Source organism: Diadema setosum, chromosome 6 (assembly GCF_964275005.1).
Source record: "Diadema setosum chromosome 6, eeDiaSeto1, whole genome shotgun sequence".
NCBI classification, from domain to species: domain Eukaryota; kingdom Metazoa; phylum Echinodermata; class Echinoidea; order Diadematoida; family Diadematidae; genus Diadema; species Diadema setosum.
This window is the reverse complement of record NC_092690.1, coordinates 28,725,395-28,739,408: the sequence shown is the minus strand read 5'-3', so window position 1 is coordinate 28,739,408 and position 14,014 is coordinate 28,725,395. Positions and strand designations below refer to the sequence as shown.

The 14,014-nt window shown below is 40.6% G+C and overlaps 1 protein-coding gene across 1 annotated transcript in view; it reads left to right on the top strand.

The window, feature by feature from the left end:
* The window catches only part of LOC140230068 (hormone-sensitive lipase-like), an 84,692-nt gene that overhangs the window by 57,831 nt on the left and 12,847 nt on the right, over positions 1 to 14,014 (top strand). Inside the window, exons 4-5 of the mRNA XM_072310275.1 lie at positions 1,272 to 1,457; positions 12,228 to 12,386. Coding sequence (XP_072166376.1) covers positions 1,272 to 1,457; positions 12,228 to 12,386 — 345 coding nt within the window. The remainder of the gene's footprint in view (positions 1 to 1,271; positions 1,458 to 12,227; positions 12,387 to 14,014) is intronic.

The following is a 14,014-nucleotide window of genomic DNA, read 5'->3' as shown; positions in this document are numbered from 1 at the left end:
TATTAAAAGTGAAAGTGATAAACTGATCTTCTTTATCCAGGCCCTGAAAAGTCATGCTTGAATTCAGCAATAAGTAGTCACACCAGTAACTGTAAAGTTGATGCAGTGCTGCACAGAAGGTTTAAAGTTTTCCCCTCGATCTGTAGTTGATGCTGCTCAGCTTCTTGAAGTGGAGGTCTAGATGTTGTGAGGAGGTCGTTGATGATGTCTCTAGACCCCAGAGAAGACGGTTTTTGGGATGACTCTGATGCAGCGATGCGAGAGGGGGTGCGATTCCGAGTGATGTGAAGTGGGTCCCTCAGTGGGGGGGGGGGGGGGGGGGTGGAGTTTCTTCCTGGTAGCCACCCCGTTGCTCCCTAGAGATGTTTTGATGCTCATAGAACTCAAGTTTCTAGCTTGACCTTGATCCCTAGCTGATAGCTAAAGTCTCTTTTGTTGCCTTATTTTCACTTGTTTTTGTGCTGTTGGCCTTAAGCGCCCCAAGGATGTTTCTTTTTCTGTGTGAGCCAAGGAGTTTGTGTATTTTGATACATCTGTGTACTCAACATGCAGAAGTATTAAGTTACTTTTTCGTTATTTGCTCTTTTTTTTTTTGATGTATTTTTTGAGCAGGTAGAAGAAAAGGGCTAGTGCATTAAGTTTTGAAAATGATGGTCATGTATGTATAAATGTATGTGTTTGTGTGTACATGTATGTGCACATGATCTGTGCTTACCACAGTATAGATGTACACAATTGTAGGTAAATGTATCCAGATCTACGTTTATCAGTCCAGCTATTTTCCATTCTGTCTATTTCTTGCTTTCTCCATGTATGGGTTAACCTTTGCGTACAATGTCTGTATCTATGTGCTTTCCTGCTTTTTTCACTTTGTAGATACCTTTACCACCCTGAAAATTTCTCTATAATGTTTGTTGTCCTCTCTGTGTTGTTGTCTTATCTACTGTACACGCCATATATTTAGCGAGTCTAAATTTTCGCGAATCGGAACTTCCCTACTATTTCGCAAGTGGTTAAATACGCGATTGCGGAGTGCTGTACTGAATGGAGAAATGTATGTGTGTGTGTCACATTCATATCAGGATCAGTGTCATTATTTTTGCGTGCCTTTAATTTTGCGAATAGCACCTGACTCGTGAAATTCGCGAAAATAAAAACCTCGCAAAATATTCGGCGTATAAAGTATTTGAGTGTCTGGTCATTGTTCTTGTTTTACATTCAGCCTTCATCTCATCATCCTCTTTTTTTTTTCCTGCTCTTTCTCATCTCAGGAGATGTGCAACCTGATGGCGGGCTCTGTGGCCGTCAACAAACTCATCCAGATCCAGCCGCACAACTTTGAGATGGAGCGCAGCGAGGGGGAAGGGGAGACGGCCACCATCACCCCGCCCTGCGCCCACACCGGCCCCGCCCCCGTCCAGATCCGGCTCCTCTGCTTCGTGGAGCGGGAGGGACAGGTGAGTGTGGGAAGCAAGCGATTTCTTTCCAATCCATTTGTTTGTTTGCTTCGTTAAGTTTGGTTATTTTGCCTGCATCGTTTCAGGATGTGCTCAAGAAGTAGAACAGACCAAGTCAGAGAGTGCTTTTTTTTTGTCTATCTCATGAAATGTTTAAATGCAAACTCTTAACAGGAAGTCTTATTAGTTTATTTATGCGCAACTCTTAAATTTAACTAATTTATTCTCAGTGAGACCGGAAGTCTGATTTGTTATATGCACAGCTCTTGAATCAAACTTTATTCATTCACAAAATCTTGCCACTCCTTCATAAACTGGTAGACCTTCAAGGGGACAAAAACAACAAAAAATTGAAGATACTAATTGGAAGTGAAAGTGGAGTTAACAATGATTCTAGCAATCGGATGATTCCAGGGCAGCGCAAAGCATTGTTCGCTGCCCTTTGGAGGCTGTTCCCGTTGATGAATTATGATGACTTGGTATACTGTGAAAACACAATATACCAAGAGAAGAGAGAAGAAGGCATGGCATAGGAGTGCAGTTGAATTGTGTGACGACAATCCTTACCGACTCTGCAATAATTGCTGCAGAGTTTTTGCTCAGAATTAATTGCTCTGCGTCCTTGCCGTTCATTGTGGAACTTCTGATGACGCACACGTTCGTTTGTCATACCCCTTTTGTCATCAAATACCAAAAGGTGATGGCAGAAACTAGAGATTTGGTGTCACGCAAGCAATCATCATCAAATTTGCGAATGATACCACATTTTTTGCCAAAGAACATACGGTGATAGTGTCATCACTGATCAGTGAGCATGGTTTCCATGGTTACCATATCCAGCCAGGCTGTCTCCTGATGATGAGGTCTGGAATGATGCAGCTGATGACTCGATGCAGGCCATCAGCCGCAGCCTGAGAAAAATGAGTGTGGTTGCCTGTTGCAGATATGGTCACGCCACTATTACCACAAACACAGTAGATTGAAATCAATACTGCTATATAATGAAAAGGATTTTTGTGGAGGGATTTGTTTTATGTTTTTGGATAGATCCCTTTGTGGTCGACAGTATGGGTCAAAGAAGAAAGAGAAACTCACTATTTTGTCCTTTGCAACAACCACAAAGATCAGATGAAATGGTGTATTGCATTGTTTGATAATTATGCAGAGAGCAGTCCATCCCCTGTACATTTGTATAAGATGGGTGTTCTGTTTTTAGCTGACAAGTGATTCAGGTATTGTTCAGATTTCTCGGTGATAAACCTCGACATCACGTTACCGCAGAAATCGATTGTGGACAGCATGAGAGCTTCTTTCTGTGTGGTGAGGTGACTAGAGTCGGAAGCCTGCCTGTCTTGACTTTGAGAGGCTCCAATTTGACCACAACTGGAGTAATATTTTGGGTCATCCTGCTGCTCTGTCTAAGAATGAATATTTTGGGAGCAGCAAAATGTTGTAGGTGTGTCTTTGAAAGGACATAATAAGGGAGGTCTAGTGTAAGAGAGGGTCACAGCTCAGGCACCTTGATGATCAGGGTCCTTGCAAACAGTCAGGCACATACCGGATTCAATGGTTTGGTCATTATCTGTTTGTTTGTTGTTGTTGTTGTTTTTAAATAAGGCTAAGATAGCACCAAGGAACATAGATTACAACCCAGAGCATGCATAGCCCTTGATATACGTTGTGAGCAGGTCCCAGATCATGGCCACAACATCACGCGTCTTAGTCACGATGTGCGCTACGCCCACATAGTATTGTGCGCATGTTTGCACGATCAGAGATTCCAGTTTGCTACGTGTAAGGTATTCAGGCGGAAGAATCTCCCTTTTAACTCTTTATATGCCATGGTGTAAACCCCCTGTGTGCCACATTATTCTAAGACAGCAATATAAACATGCTTTGGGAAAACATTCTCTCTTTGAAATCAATGTAAATTTTACAGATTTTTGTTACCGTTGACATGTTGTGAGCAAAGTTGTAGAGAAATGCCAAGCTTTGCTTTGATGTAAATTGTATGACTGTTCAATCTAAGATTGTTTCCAGTAGCTACATAATTGTAGAGGCATGACTTTTGCACGCAAAACAGTTACAGAAACTGATAATTTACTCATAGATCCAGTACAAAACAAGTCAGTCACCACATACGATGCAAGCTACCTATGACAGGAATGGAGTCGCGAAAAACGTTTTCGTTGTACTTTGGAATTTGGTGATTTACCGATGGGTTTCAGCTGGTTTGTGCATTTGAGCAGAATATGCGAACTTGACATGCTTTTCGACTGACTCGGCAGTGCGTAAAGACATGTGGGTTGGAGTCTCCATCTGTGCCATTGATCAGCGTTCTCTCTGTTCTCCCATGATGCAGTGCGCTCGGCTTGCTTTTGGCAATGTGCCAGGTAATAAAAGTCCATTAGATTGTGGTCAATCAAACTAATCTTGAGGAAACGACGGGATAAATTGAGTCCTTTCTCACCTGCTTGAAGTGTGGATGACATTCAAACCTCGGGTGTCTGAACAATTTTCTTTTTTCCCCTTTTTTTTATGACCAGCCATATAAAATCACAAACCTTTCATAACTAGACTTCTGCATGTGATTCAAATCAGACCTGTCAATCAGAACTTGTGGAAATCGAAAAAACGACGTGCACTTTGCAGTAGCCCTATTTGATGCTCACAGTGATGTGTGTAAATATGAGAAAAAAACTACATCAGTGGCACTTTGATTATGATGGACTGCATATAACATACATGCTTGTGGGTGCCCAGTCCTAAGCTATACATGATCTAAACACACGCATTCAGTGATTTTCGTAAGTAATTTGCTACTTACAAAGGTTGAAAGCATTCAAGGTGATTGGTATAAGATGAAGGAGAAATTGTTTAAGAACATGATGCCGTATTTGCCCTTGTATGATGCTCACGGAAAGAGAGAAAAAATTGCATACTCCTGTTGCTTAAAAGCCTGTGCATATCTGCAATTCCTTTCTTCATTACAGTCAAGAATTGGTTCAATGTTAGCTGATGACGTAACAAAAGGGCCCGAATTCGCGAAGGTGGTTTAAACCGAGACCATGGTACAAAATTTGTACCATGGTCTGAAATTAGCATGAAATAGGCGTACCTTTGACATGCGCATATCAATGCGCGTTTGCTACTGGACGTCTGTTGGCGTACTCAATCTGTCAATCCTATTTACGCAAAAGAAATTTGCATAAAACATGGTTTAAACCATGGTTTTAATTGTACCACCTTCTTGAATTCGGACCAAAGGGTGTCTACATTGAGAAATAGGGTGATTTTCAGCATGTGTACGTATGAGTGGAAATCACTGATCTCATCTGGATAGTAAGATTAATAGTGGAAATGAGCTGCTTGGTGGAGGTCTGCGCGCTCAGAGTGCTTCTCTAGGTTTTTATGAAACTGTACAGCGTGAATTTGCTCAAATGGGACAGTGATTGGTAGCTAATATTGTCGATTAACTGCACCTTCTGTGATATCAGTTCCTTCCAATTCCCAGGGTGGCGCCAGTGATGACACCCTTGCATGGCGCCCTCGGTGGGTACTGTCAGTCTCGAATTGATGAATGTTGCCAGCTCCATATTTGATGATTGATGTGCGTGCATTACTTAGGCGTTAAGTGGTCTTATTGTCATGTTCCACACATGGCCATAGAACTAATGCAGATTACATGCGGCTCAGTCTAATCAGGATGAGTAGATGCTGCCGTGAATGTATCCGTCCATCTGAGTTAATTGTGTTCAAGGTAAAAAGAAAATAGCTAGCCACTCATATTTGATACTGTGTGCAGAAGACTGAATGTGTGGGCAGGCTACGCACACATCCACCCACACACAGATATGCATACAAGGGACTACATGTACATGCAGAAAACATTAGTTCTGTTACACTGGTGCAGCAGCTTTTGATGATTTCTACTTTTTAATCGCTGATGCATAAATAATTCAAATCGATCAGAATAGACTGAATTGAATCCAAAGTGCGGAAGAAACATGGATATTGAATAAGAAAAATTAGATTGAAATTCCGTGCCATTCCCTATACAATGTACTTCATTGTGCTTCAATGCACCTGTACGTGCTATTTGCAGTACATGTACATGTGCTCTGTCAGTGTTATTTGGTATTGTTGAAAGATTATGTGCAGTTGCGTGATTAAATCCCTTTCAAGTGAGACTGAAAAATTCTCTGATGAAATTACGGCTGGAGACTATTACTGTTCAAAACCCATTTCCCCTTCCACTTCAGTGAATACAGATACTCTGGAGAATATCATGATTATCTGATTATTTTCCATAGCTGCAGTGTCTAAAATTGGAGGATGTTGCTTAGTCCCATCAATGCGTTTTTATGTGGTCGTTCTCTTGAGGGGATGTTATGAATTTAAAGACATATGGCTGTACATATTTGTACTTTGTAGAATGTCTAGAAGTGTGTGCGTGTGTGTATGTGTGTCTGTGTGTATTTGTTTCTGTTTCAGAATTATTTGAAGGGAATTAATGTGCTCAGGCTGGCCTTGATAGGTACAATTAAATCACAGAAAGTCAAAGTGAGTTAAAGTTGTGCACTTTTTAAAAAATGAAACATTGATATTAAAGAAAGTGTTGGGACAGAGAATTCAGCAGGTAATGGGGTCATTATTTCAATGTGGCTGTTGTACATCACAGATGTATCAGTCTTTTAAAATCCATATCAGTATATTGTGGTCTGTTGTGGAATGGCCTTGCAGAGATTTATTCGCATGTTTGAAATGATGTAATTCCATGGCATACATGTCTGTTGTCTGCTCAGTTCCGTCTACAAATACCAGAGGTTACTCTGTATCAGAAATATTTGGAAAAACAAATTCTTATCATCCATGGTGTTTTACATTGTGAAAAAAAAAGGTCTTACTTCCCTTAGACTTTGCTACTAATATCGGTATAAATTATGATATTGCAATCTCAAATAAACAGCAAAAACAAAACCAACAACATATCATTGCTCAATGTTTTGATGTGAATATCAAATTTCACATTAGCTCGTTCTCCTTGTTGTGACGTGGGCCTCGAGGTAAGACTTCATAATGATATGGCATTTTTAAAAAAAAACCTCTGAGTTCTATCATCAAAGTATTTATACATACCAATATAGATATATAATTATAAGTAAAGGTGTGGAAAGAGTGTTGTAATATGTGTTGTTAATAAAAGGACTATGATGATGCTTTATATTTTGGTCTTCTCAAGGTCAGATCATGACCAGCTTGATCGGAACAGAAGGGTGGGACCATTTTTAAACACATTGAAAATGGCGTGCAGTTAACTGTGAGCTCCTCTTATAGAAAGAAAGGTCATGCAAAGGTCAATCCTAAAGTCCTCCATGCATCACAAGAATCGGTGGGAACACGGTTTGCTCTGCAGATAGCCAGTGGAATTGGCGCCATTTTAGTAGACAGTGATGGAAAGGAAACTTGTTTATAGGCTGATGCTGCCTCTGAGTTCATTAAAGAAAAGAGGGGGAGGGGAGGATGGGGGCATGGGGGGGATATGGGGGAGGGGGGATATGGGGGAGGGGCATGGAGTTCCATATGAGGTAGGTGAGAACATGATTACAGAGATGAGAGAATTTTAGCCAGACAGACAAATCAAAAGTTAGCACGTGCCTCTGACGGCTCTTTCCAAATTAGCCAGGAATCCTCCTCCTGCCTGATGTGTGTTTGGCTGCTGCCGTGATTTGCCAAATGATGCGGTTGCCATGGCAGCATGTATACAGCGCCGTCTGGGTTGTCTTCCCCCCCTAAAGCCACCAGCTGTCTGGGTGAGTGGTGGGGGTGTGTTGTGTGTTTGCACATCCACCGGCGTTTGGGGACTGAGCAATGGGGGAAGCGAGGGAAGAAGATGTTTTGATGGTGGATGGAGACATTGAGGGATGGGACTGCATCTTAATGTGTGGTTAGCACTTCATCAGTATCATGGATACACGCTATATGTGGAGGAGACGGCAAAATAGGGAGAAAAATAGAGAGAGAGTGTCAGGGCAAGTTATAGAAAGGCTGGGACCAAAAGAGAAAGGGAGAGAAAGATAGAGAGATAGAGAGATATACTTTTAGAAGAAGAGTGAGAACATGAGATAGAAATGGTGAGAGAAAGGGAGAGAAAAAGAGAGGGATATACAATATGTCTATATGCATATATCTATCATAGATAGAAAGAGAAAATATGAATATATTTTATATATGCATATATATAGAGAGAGAGAGAGGGAGAGAGAAAGAGAACATATGAATATATATGTGTATATATATATAGAGAATATATGAATGTATAGAGAGGAAGAGAGTGAGAACAAGAGTTAGAATTGGTGTGAAAAAAGGAAAAAAATGATGAGAGAAAGAGAGAGAGAGAGAGAGATAGAGAAGAGAAAGAGAGAGTGAAAGAGAAAGACAGTTTAGAAATGCATTTAGAATATCTCCCACAGGTCTGCAGTCATGCAAGATGGAAGCAAAATACAGTGTCTGAGACAGAAACACCTGCACTCTCTCGTCAAACATCAGGCAGACAGACGGGAATGAAAGCAGACAGTGGTCAAACAGATCAACTGACAGACAGACAGATGGAGAGCTTGGCAGACGGTAGTCAAACAGCTCGACTAGCCTGAAGAGAGATTTCCAGACGATATCGCCGGACATGGATGCGTGGATATGATTTGAGTCACGATGTTTTGATCAAGAGGAGATAAACATTATACACAGACAGACTGGTACTGTACGAGCTGAAATTTTCGCGGTGGTTTTATTTTCGCGAATTTCGCGAATCGCCTATGAACTGCGAAAGTAACAACACGCGAAAATAACAACGCGCAAATAGTTACGTTTAGTTAGACCGTCGCAACCGCAAATTTAACAACACGCGCAAATGTCCTCCAAGTAGCAATTCGCGAAAATATCTGTACGCGAAAATTTCAGCTTGTACAGTAGTTTGATATCTACTGTGGATATATGGCTTCACATATTATACACACACATGCATACACACATTCATACAGTCATACACACATGCATACAAAGAGCTTAAATGCAAAAACCAATACATCCTTTATCGTTATGAGATGTTTGAAATTGAAGCTGCTGAAAAACAAAGGAAATGGATGCAGTGTAGGTGATGATATTGATAACATCTTCAAAAATATTTTTATTATGTAATGAGTGCAGTATCATTGATAAGATTGGATTTTTCTGTATTTGAGGATGACCTTCCTGTAAAAACTTTGAAAATGGAATTTTACACGGTATGTTTTCTGCATTAATAGTCTTCATACACACATTCATGCACACACATTCATACAATCAAACAGACATGCATACACACACATACTACATCTGTGCACACACACATGCACACACACACACACATGCAGACATGCCCATGCACAAACGCACACATAGATACACATATTCATTCATTTATTCATCCATGCACACACACACACATGTATCTACACAGCTGAGTTTCAAGTTCTGTTGTCTAGCATTAAGTTGCTGTTATGGATATGGGATTGGAAATAGTCTTCTGTTCAGCATTTTTTATTATTATATTTATTTATTTATTATAATTATCATTATCATTATTATATTATTCTATTTTTTTTTTTTGGGGGGGGGGGGTCTTATCATTTGAGGACCCAAAATAGACTTCCAAATATTGGATAAAAATTGCCAACACCAGAAAACAGGATTTAGAAGAAATTAAAAGAGAATTAAGGTGTGGCTGTCTCATTTTCCAAAGAGACTTGCAGTACGTCATAGGATGTATAGCTTTTACAAAACTGATGAGATACCATTTGTAAATTGAACGAGGTTTCATCGCCTAGAATTCAAGATTGATACTTTCATCCAAAGCAATTAAAAAAGGAACGAAAGACGCGACAGACCCGTGTAAAATGTCTTCAACCAAGATGTCATTACACTCGGGCGAAACTTGCCGGCAGCATCCTAAAATTGCATTTCTTCTTTTCACGTGTGCAACGGAGATGTCGCCATGCCCCATCAAAACTTGCCGTCGGCGAACCTGAAATTGCATTTCCTGCTTCACGTACGCGTTTCCTGTAAGACTATCCCGTGCAGGAATTTTTTTGGGACTGGCATTGCGTCTAGATATGTTTGACGAGCAATTGATGACACGATGATAGTCGAGTGTCCACTTCCCGGACACTTGGGCTTCCTGGAGGCTTCTTGTATTTCAGAAATTTCAGCATTTGTATTTAAGTATTACCTGTAACCCATCAGGCTTCAGGGAAATTTTGCCAATGGAATCATCATCTCGACATCCTCAAATTGATTGATTTTCTTGACATCATTCATTTGGGAAACTCAGTGGCCCGAATTCACAAAGGAGGTTTACGATTAGACTGTGGTTTATGCAGATTTCTTCTGCATATCTACGATTGACCAATTGCGTATGCCAACAGACGTCCAGTAACAAAGAGTGTTGATGCTCGCATGCCATAGGTTCGCATATTTCATGCATATTGTAGCCGATGGTTTGAACTTAAACCATGGTCTAGATTTTAACAACCTTCGTGAATTCGGGCCTTAATGCTTGAAGGAGAGTAGAAAGTAGTGGTTGAAGCTAGAAATTTTGCAAGCATGCAATTTTTTTTTAGAGAGAGAGAGAGCAAGTAGACCTTAATCTGCTTAATTGTATTGCTGATTTCAGGATCAATTATGAACCTGAAGATTCTAAGAGACTCTTTAATATTCAGCAGCCAAAGTAAATCATGGTATATTTCCTTATGAGCAACATTTGGCTGAAGGGAAAGAATTTGTTTCTGTTCCTTTGATATGGAACACCTTTGATATTTGAGTAATGAATGTAGTGAAAAAATGATACAGCACCAAACCAACAAATGTGGTTTCTTTGACTTGGTGTGCTAAAGGATGGCAGTGTTAATCTTCACGACGTGATATGTGAACAACATAGACAGAATCGAGATAATCAGCTATTAAAAATGTGTAGAGAAAAGTAGATATTGTTATATATGTGGAGAGAAATAGAAGAGAGTGAAAAAAGAAGAGAAACGGAAGGAGAGAGTTTGTGGTGAAAGGATGTCTTAGAACTAGGATTTGATGATGAACAAATTTTAGAAGCTTGTTTTTCTCTACCAGTCGTGAGTGCTGAGCAGCAAGGTAAAGAAATAGGATGGTTAAACATGGATGATTCCGCCCTTAGAAATATGCACCAATTCCTGGAAAATTGTGGTCGAGCAAGTAAGCTCCACCACCTTTCAAATGAGTTTGTTATAGAAGGGAGTGTCTTCCAGTGAACAGAGACCTGCATCAAGGTTTTGAAGATTGCTTGCTGAGCAGGGGGACATAATAGTCACTCGTTGTGAGAGAATTACCTCAATCTGCTACACACTCTGTGCAGTGTGATCTGTTGGTTTTGATATTATTCAGTAGCTTCCCTCATGGTCTGATTAACGAAAGGGACTTGTATGTATTTGCAGCTGCGCCGAAAGCTTATGGGGATTTCTTTATGTGTGTAGCTAGAAAGTTATATTTCTTCTATGATGAAAGAAAAATTAAGTGAATCATTCTAGCATGTGGTGAACAGTCTTTGAAGTATTTTTTTCCTTTTTTTTTTTGCTTTCAAACTGACCCCCTCCCCTGAGATTATTTTTAACTCGTTGAGGACGGTTTGATTTTGCTACAACACGCATTTCCCATAGACACCTGCCCGAGTATACTCGGGACTCGTCCTCAATGGGATAAGTAGAAATGCAAAAAATAGTTCTTGTAATTATATCACGGTGTTATTGTTTTCACTATTAAAAAGTTCTTGTAATTGTATGCCATTATTATTTTCTGCACGTATCTTGACATGGAAACATTACTTTGCAGGCTCAGGATGATGGAGAATATTAACCCTCCCAGGGCTGAGATCTCAGAATGCCATCGACATTGTACACAGATATGTCACAGACGAGACTAAATGAATTCAGTGGGAGATTAGATTGTTCGCTCAGTTGAGGATTAGGCACATGCCAGGCTCACCGGCAAAGAGCACCGAGGGACGTCAGCAATCCGAACTGCTTCTCAAGAAGTTTAGAATTCTATCCACAGCCATCCCCAGGGAGGGGTCATGATGTCTTCCAATATGCTCTTATTTACAATCGAGCGAGCCTGATGCCTGTGTTTGCCTGTTCGCAGGTGCGGCGTGTGCCGTTGCCATGGTGATAGTGAGGAGTTGCCCTGATTCTTTCATCGCCGCGAAGTGATTGTCTTTTCGCAGACGCTGTTCAGCGTGGTGGTTGGCTCAATTACAGGAATGGTTGAAACTATGGCAACTGAGCTGTGGAATGGCGATCTAATGGATTAAAATGATGACATTCGAGCATGAGGCAAAGTTTAGAAAAGAAATCATTTCATTGCTGTTAAGATCTCTTGTGAATCATACGATACATAATGATGTTCTAGAGGAATCAAATTATGACATTCAAATTCTGAAAGAGTACTGTATCACTATCAAAATATATGTGTGAATCATACAATCACCATGTTAGTAAACTGTTTTCAAACTGGTTGATTCCTCTTGCAACTATTCTTTATGAGTGAAAATTGAGATTTTGTCTTTGTGTTGCCCACAGACTTTAACTTTCTTGAAAACATTTGCCTTTGTTGAGGTAGATGTAGCAGAAGAAGATTATATACTTGATGTTGTTGCTAACAATTTGGTTCTTTTTTCTTTTTCATCCCATTTGGGTCTTCTCATCTCAGGGCTGGCTGAATGAGGCTGAGGAGACGGCACAACAGAACGGAAAGAACTCGCGGAACACGAAGAAACCGCCCAAGAAACCGCCCAGCCCGATGTCCAAGGGTCTGCTCATACACATACATGGAGGTGGCTTCGTGGCGCACACATCAAAATCACACGAGGTACGTTTCGGGACCCACGGGAACTTGTCGGACAGCCATTTTTTTTCTCTCTTCAAGATTCTAGAGTGTCATGCTTTGCTCAGGGGCTCAGAAAGTAGTAGAATGTGACTTGACCAGTCGAAGTCGGGAATGTTCAGAGTTATGACTTCGATATCCCACCTACCATGTTCCTCAATACTACCTTTGGAACTTCTGCTACCTTCATGTTTTGATAGAATGATCCTTTTTTTAGACACAGACTGTTTTCGTGGGCACAAATTTTGCTGTCATCGTACCCATTCCCCCTACCCCAACACCCTCCTATTTTGGCAATCTTCATGTTGGCAAGAGAGTGCAGTAAATGCGCTGGTAAACAAGGTGTCAGATTTCTTTATATAGACTGGTCATTGCATCAAAACATGACGTTTGAATTCTAATGTCGCAGATTATCTGGCACTTGTCCAATTCCCCCCTCCCCCCACCCCCGCCCATCACTCCCCCTCCCACATTCTACATCCCGAGGCCAAACGAAGGCAATGACCTCTAATGGAAATCGTCGTGAAAAGTCGCATGGTTTTTCCCCGAAACGCGATACGCGTTGTTGCAGGCACTCTATTATTTACGACTTGCCACTGAGTTTTCCAGCAAGTGGGGATGTCCCACCAATTTATCGTCTGCTGTTAAGTCCGTGCAGTAGCTGCGGGGCCACTGTCCTGTACTTTTACACATGCGCTTACATATACTGTGTATCCAATTCTTTCTTCTCTTTTTTTCTCCTCTTCTGTATTCCTATACTTGTATTTCCATTTCTGGTGTTGATTTCTTGATGAATCTGTTTGGAGGATTCCCGGGGCTTAATACTGGCTTGGTATCGTGGCGGCCGGAGCCTCAGACGTTGATGCGGTTTTCCATTCTCATTTCCTGTCGTAGAGATATTGCGCTTCAGGAAAAGAAAAAGCACACCCTGAACAGACCATCTGTTTGGTATCCCTGTGTGATTATCTGTAAATCCATTGCACTTCTTCTTAGGATTAAACCTTGGTTTTGAAGCCGTGACACCTACTAACATTTTATTCGTCATGGATCTATTTGACTCATCTATTCCATCCTTCACCCCCACCCCCTTCAGGTGTCTTTGAAAGACAACTATTCTCTAACTCTTTATGTTCTTTATTTGATTTGTAAATGATTTAAGCAACAATCCAGACCAGATGACATAATGTGTTAATAGTGTAATAGTGTTTATCAAAATACCAGGTAGATTTCCTTGACAAGTCTCTGTCTCCCTTTTTAATCTGGTAAAAATTCTCTGCAATTTCGCAATGGATGAAATTTTAAAAGAAAGAAATGACTTCATGAAATGTTACAATGCTGACAGTCTTGTAATTCCAAGAGATTAGACAAGCTGAAATTCTACAAGAGGAAATTAGCTTTATGAAATGTTACAGTGCTAAAAACCTTTTATCACATCATGTTGAGTGCTTTAAAAAATCTATGCGGCCTTGATGCATGCACACTCGAAGTTTCCACAAACACCTTTTTTTTTTTCTCTCCTTGCTCTGGCTTCAATTTTATAATAGTGATTAAAATTAATGCCCTGTGCTTCCTTTCCTGTTTGCAAATGAAGCAGGTTGTAATTGCTATCGATT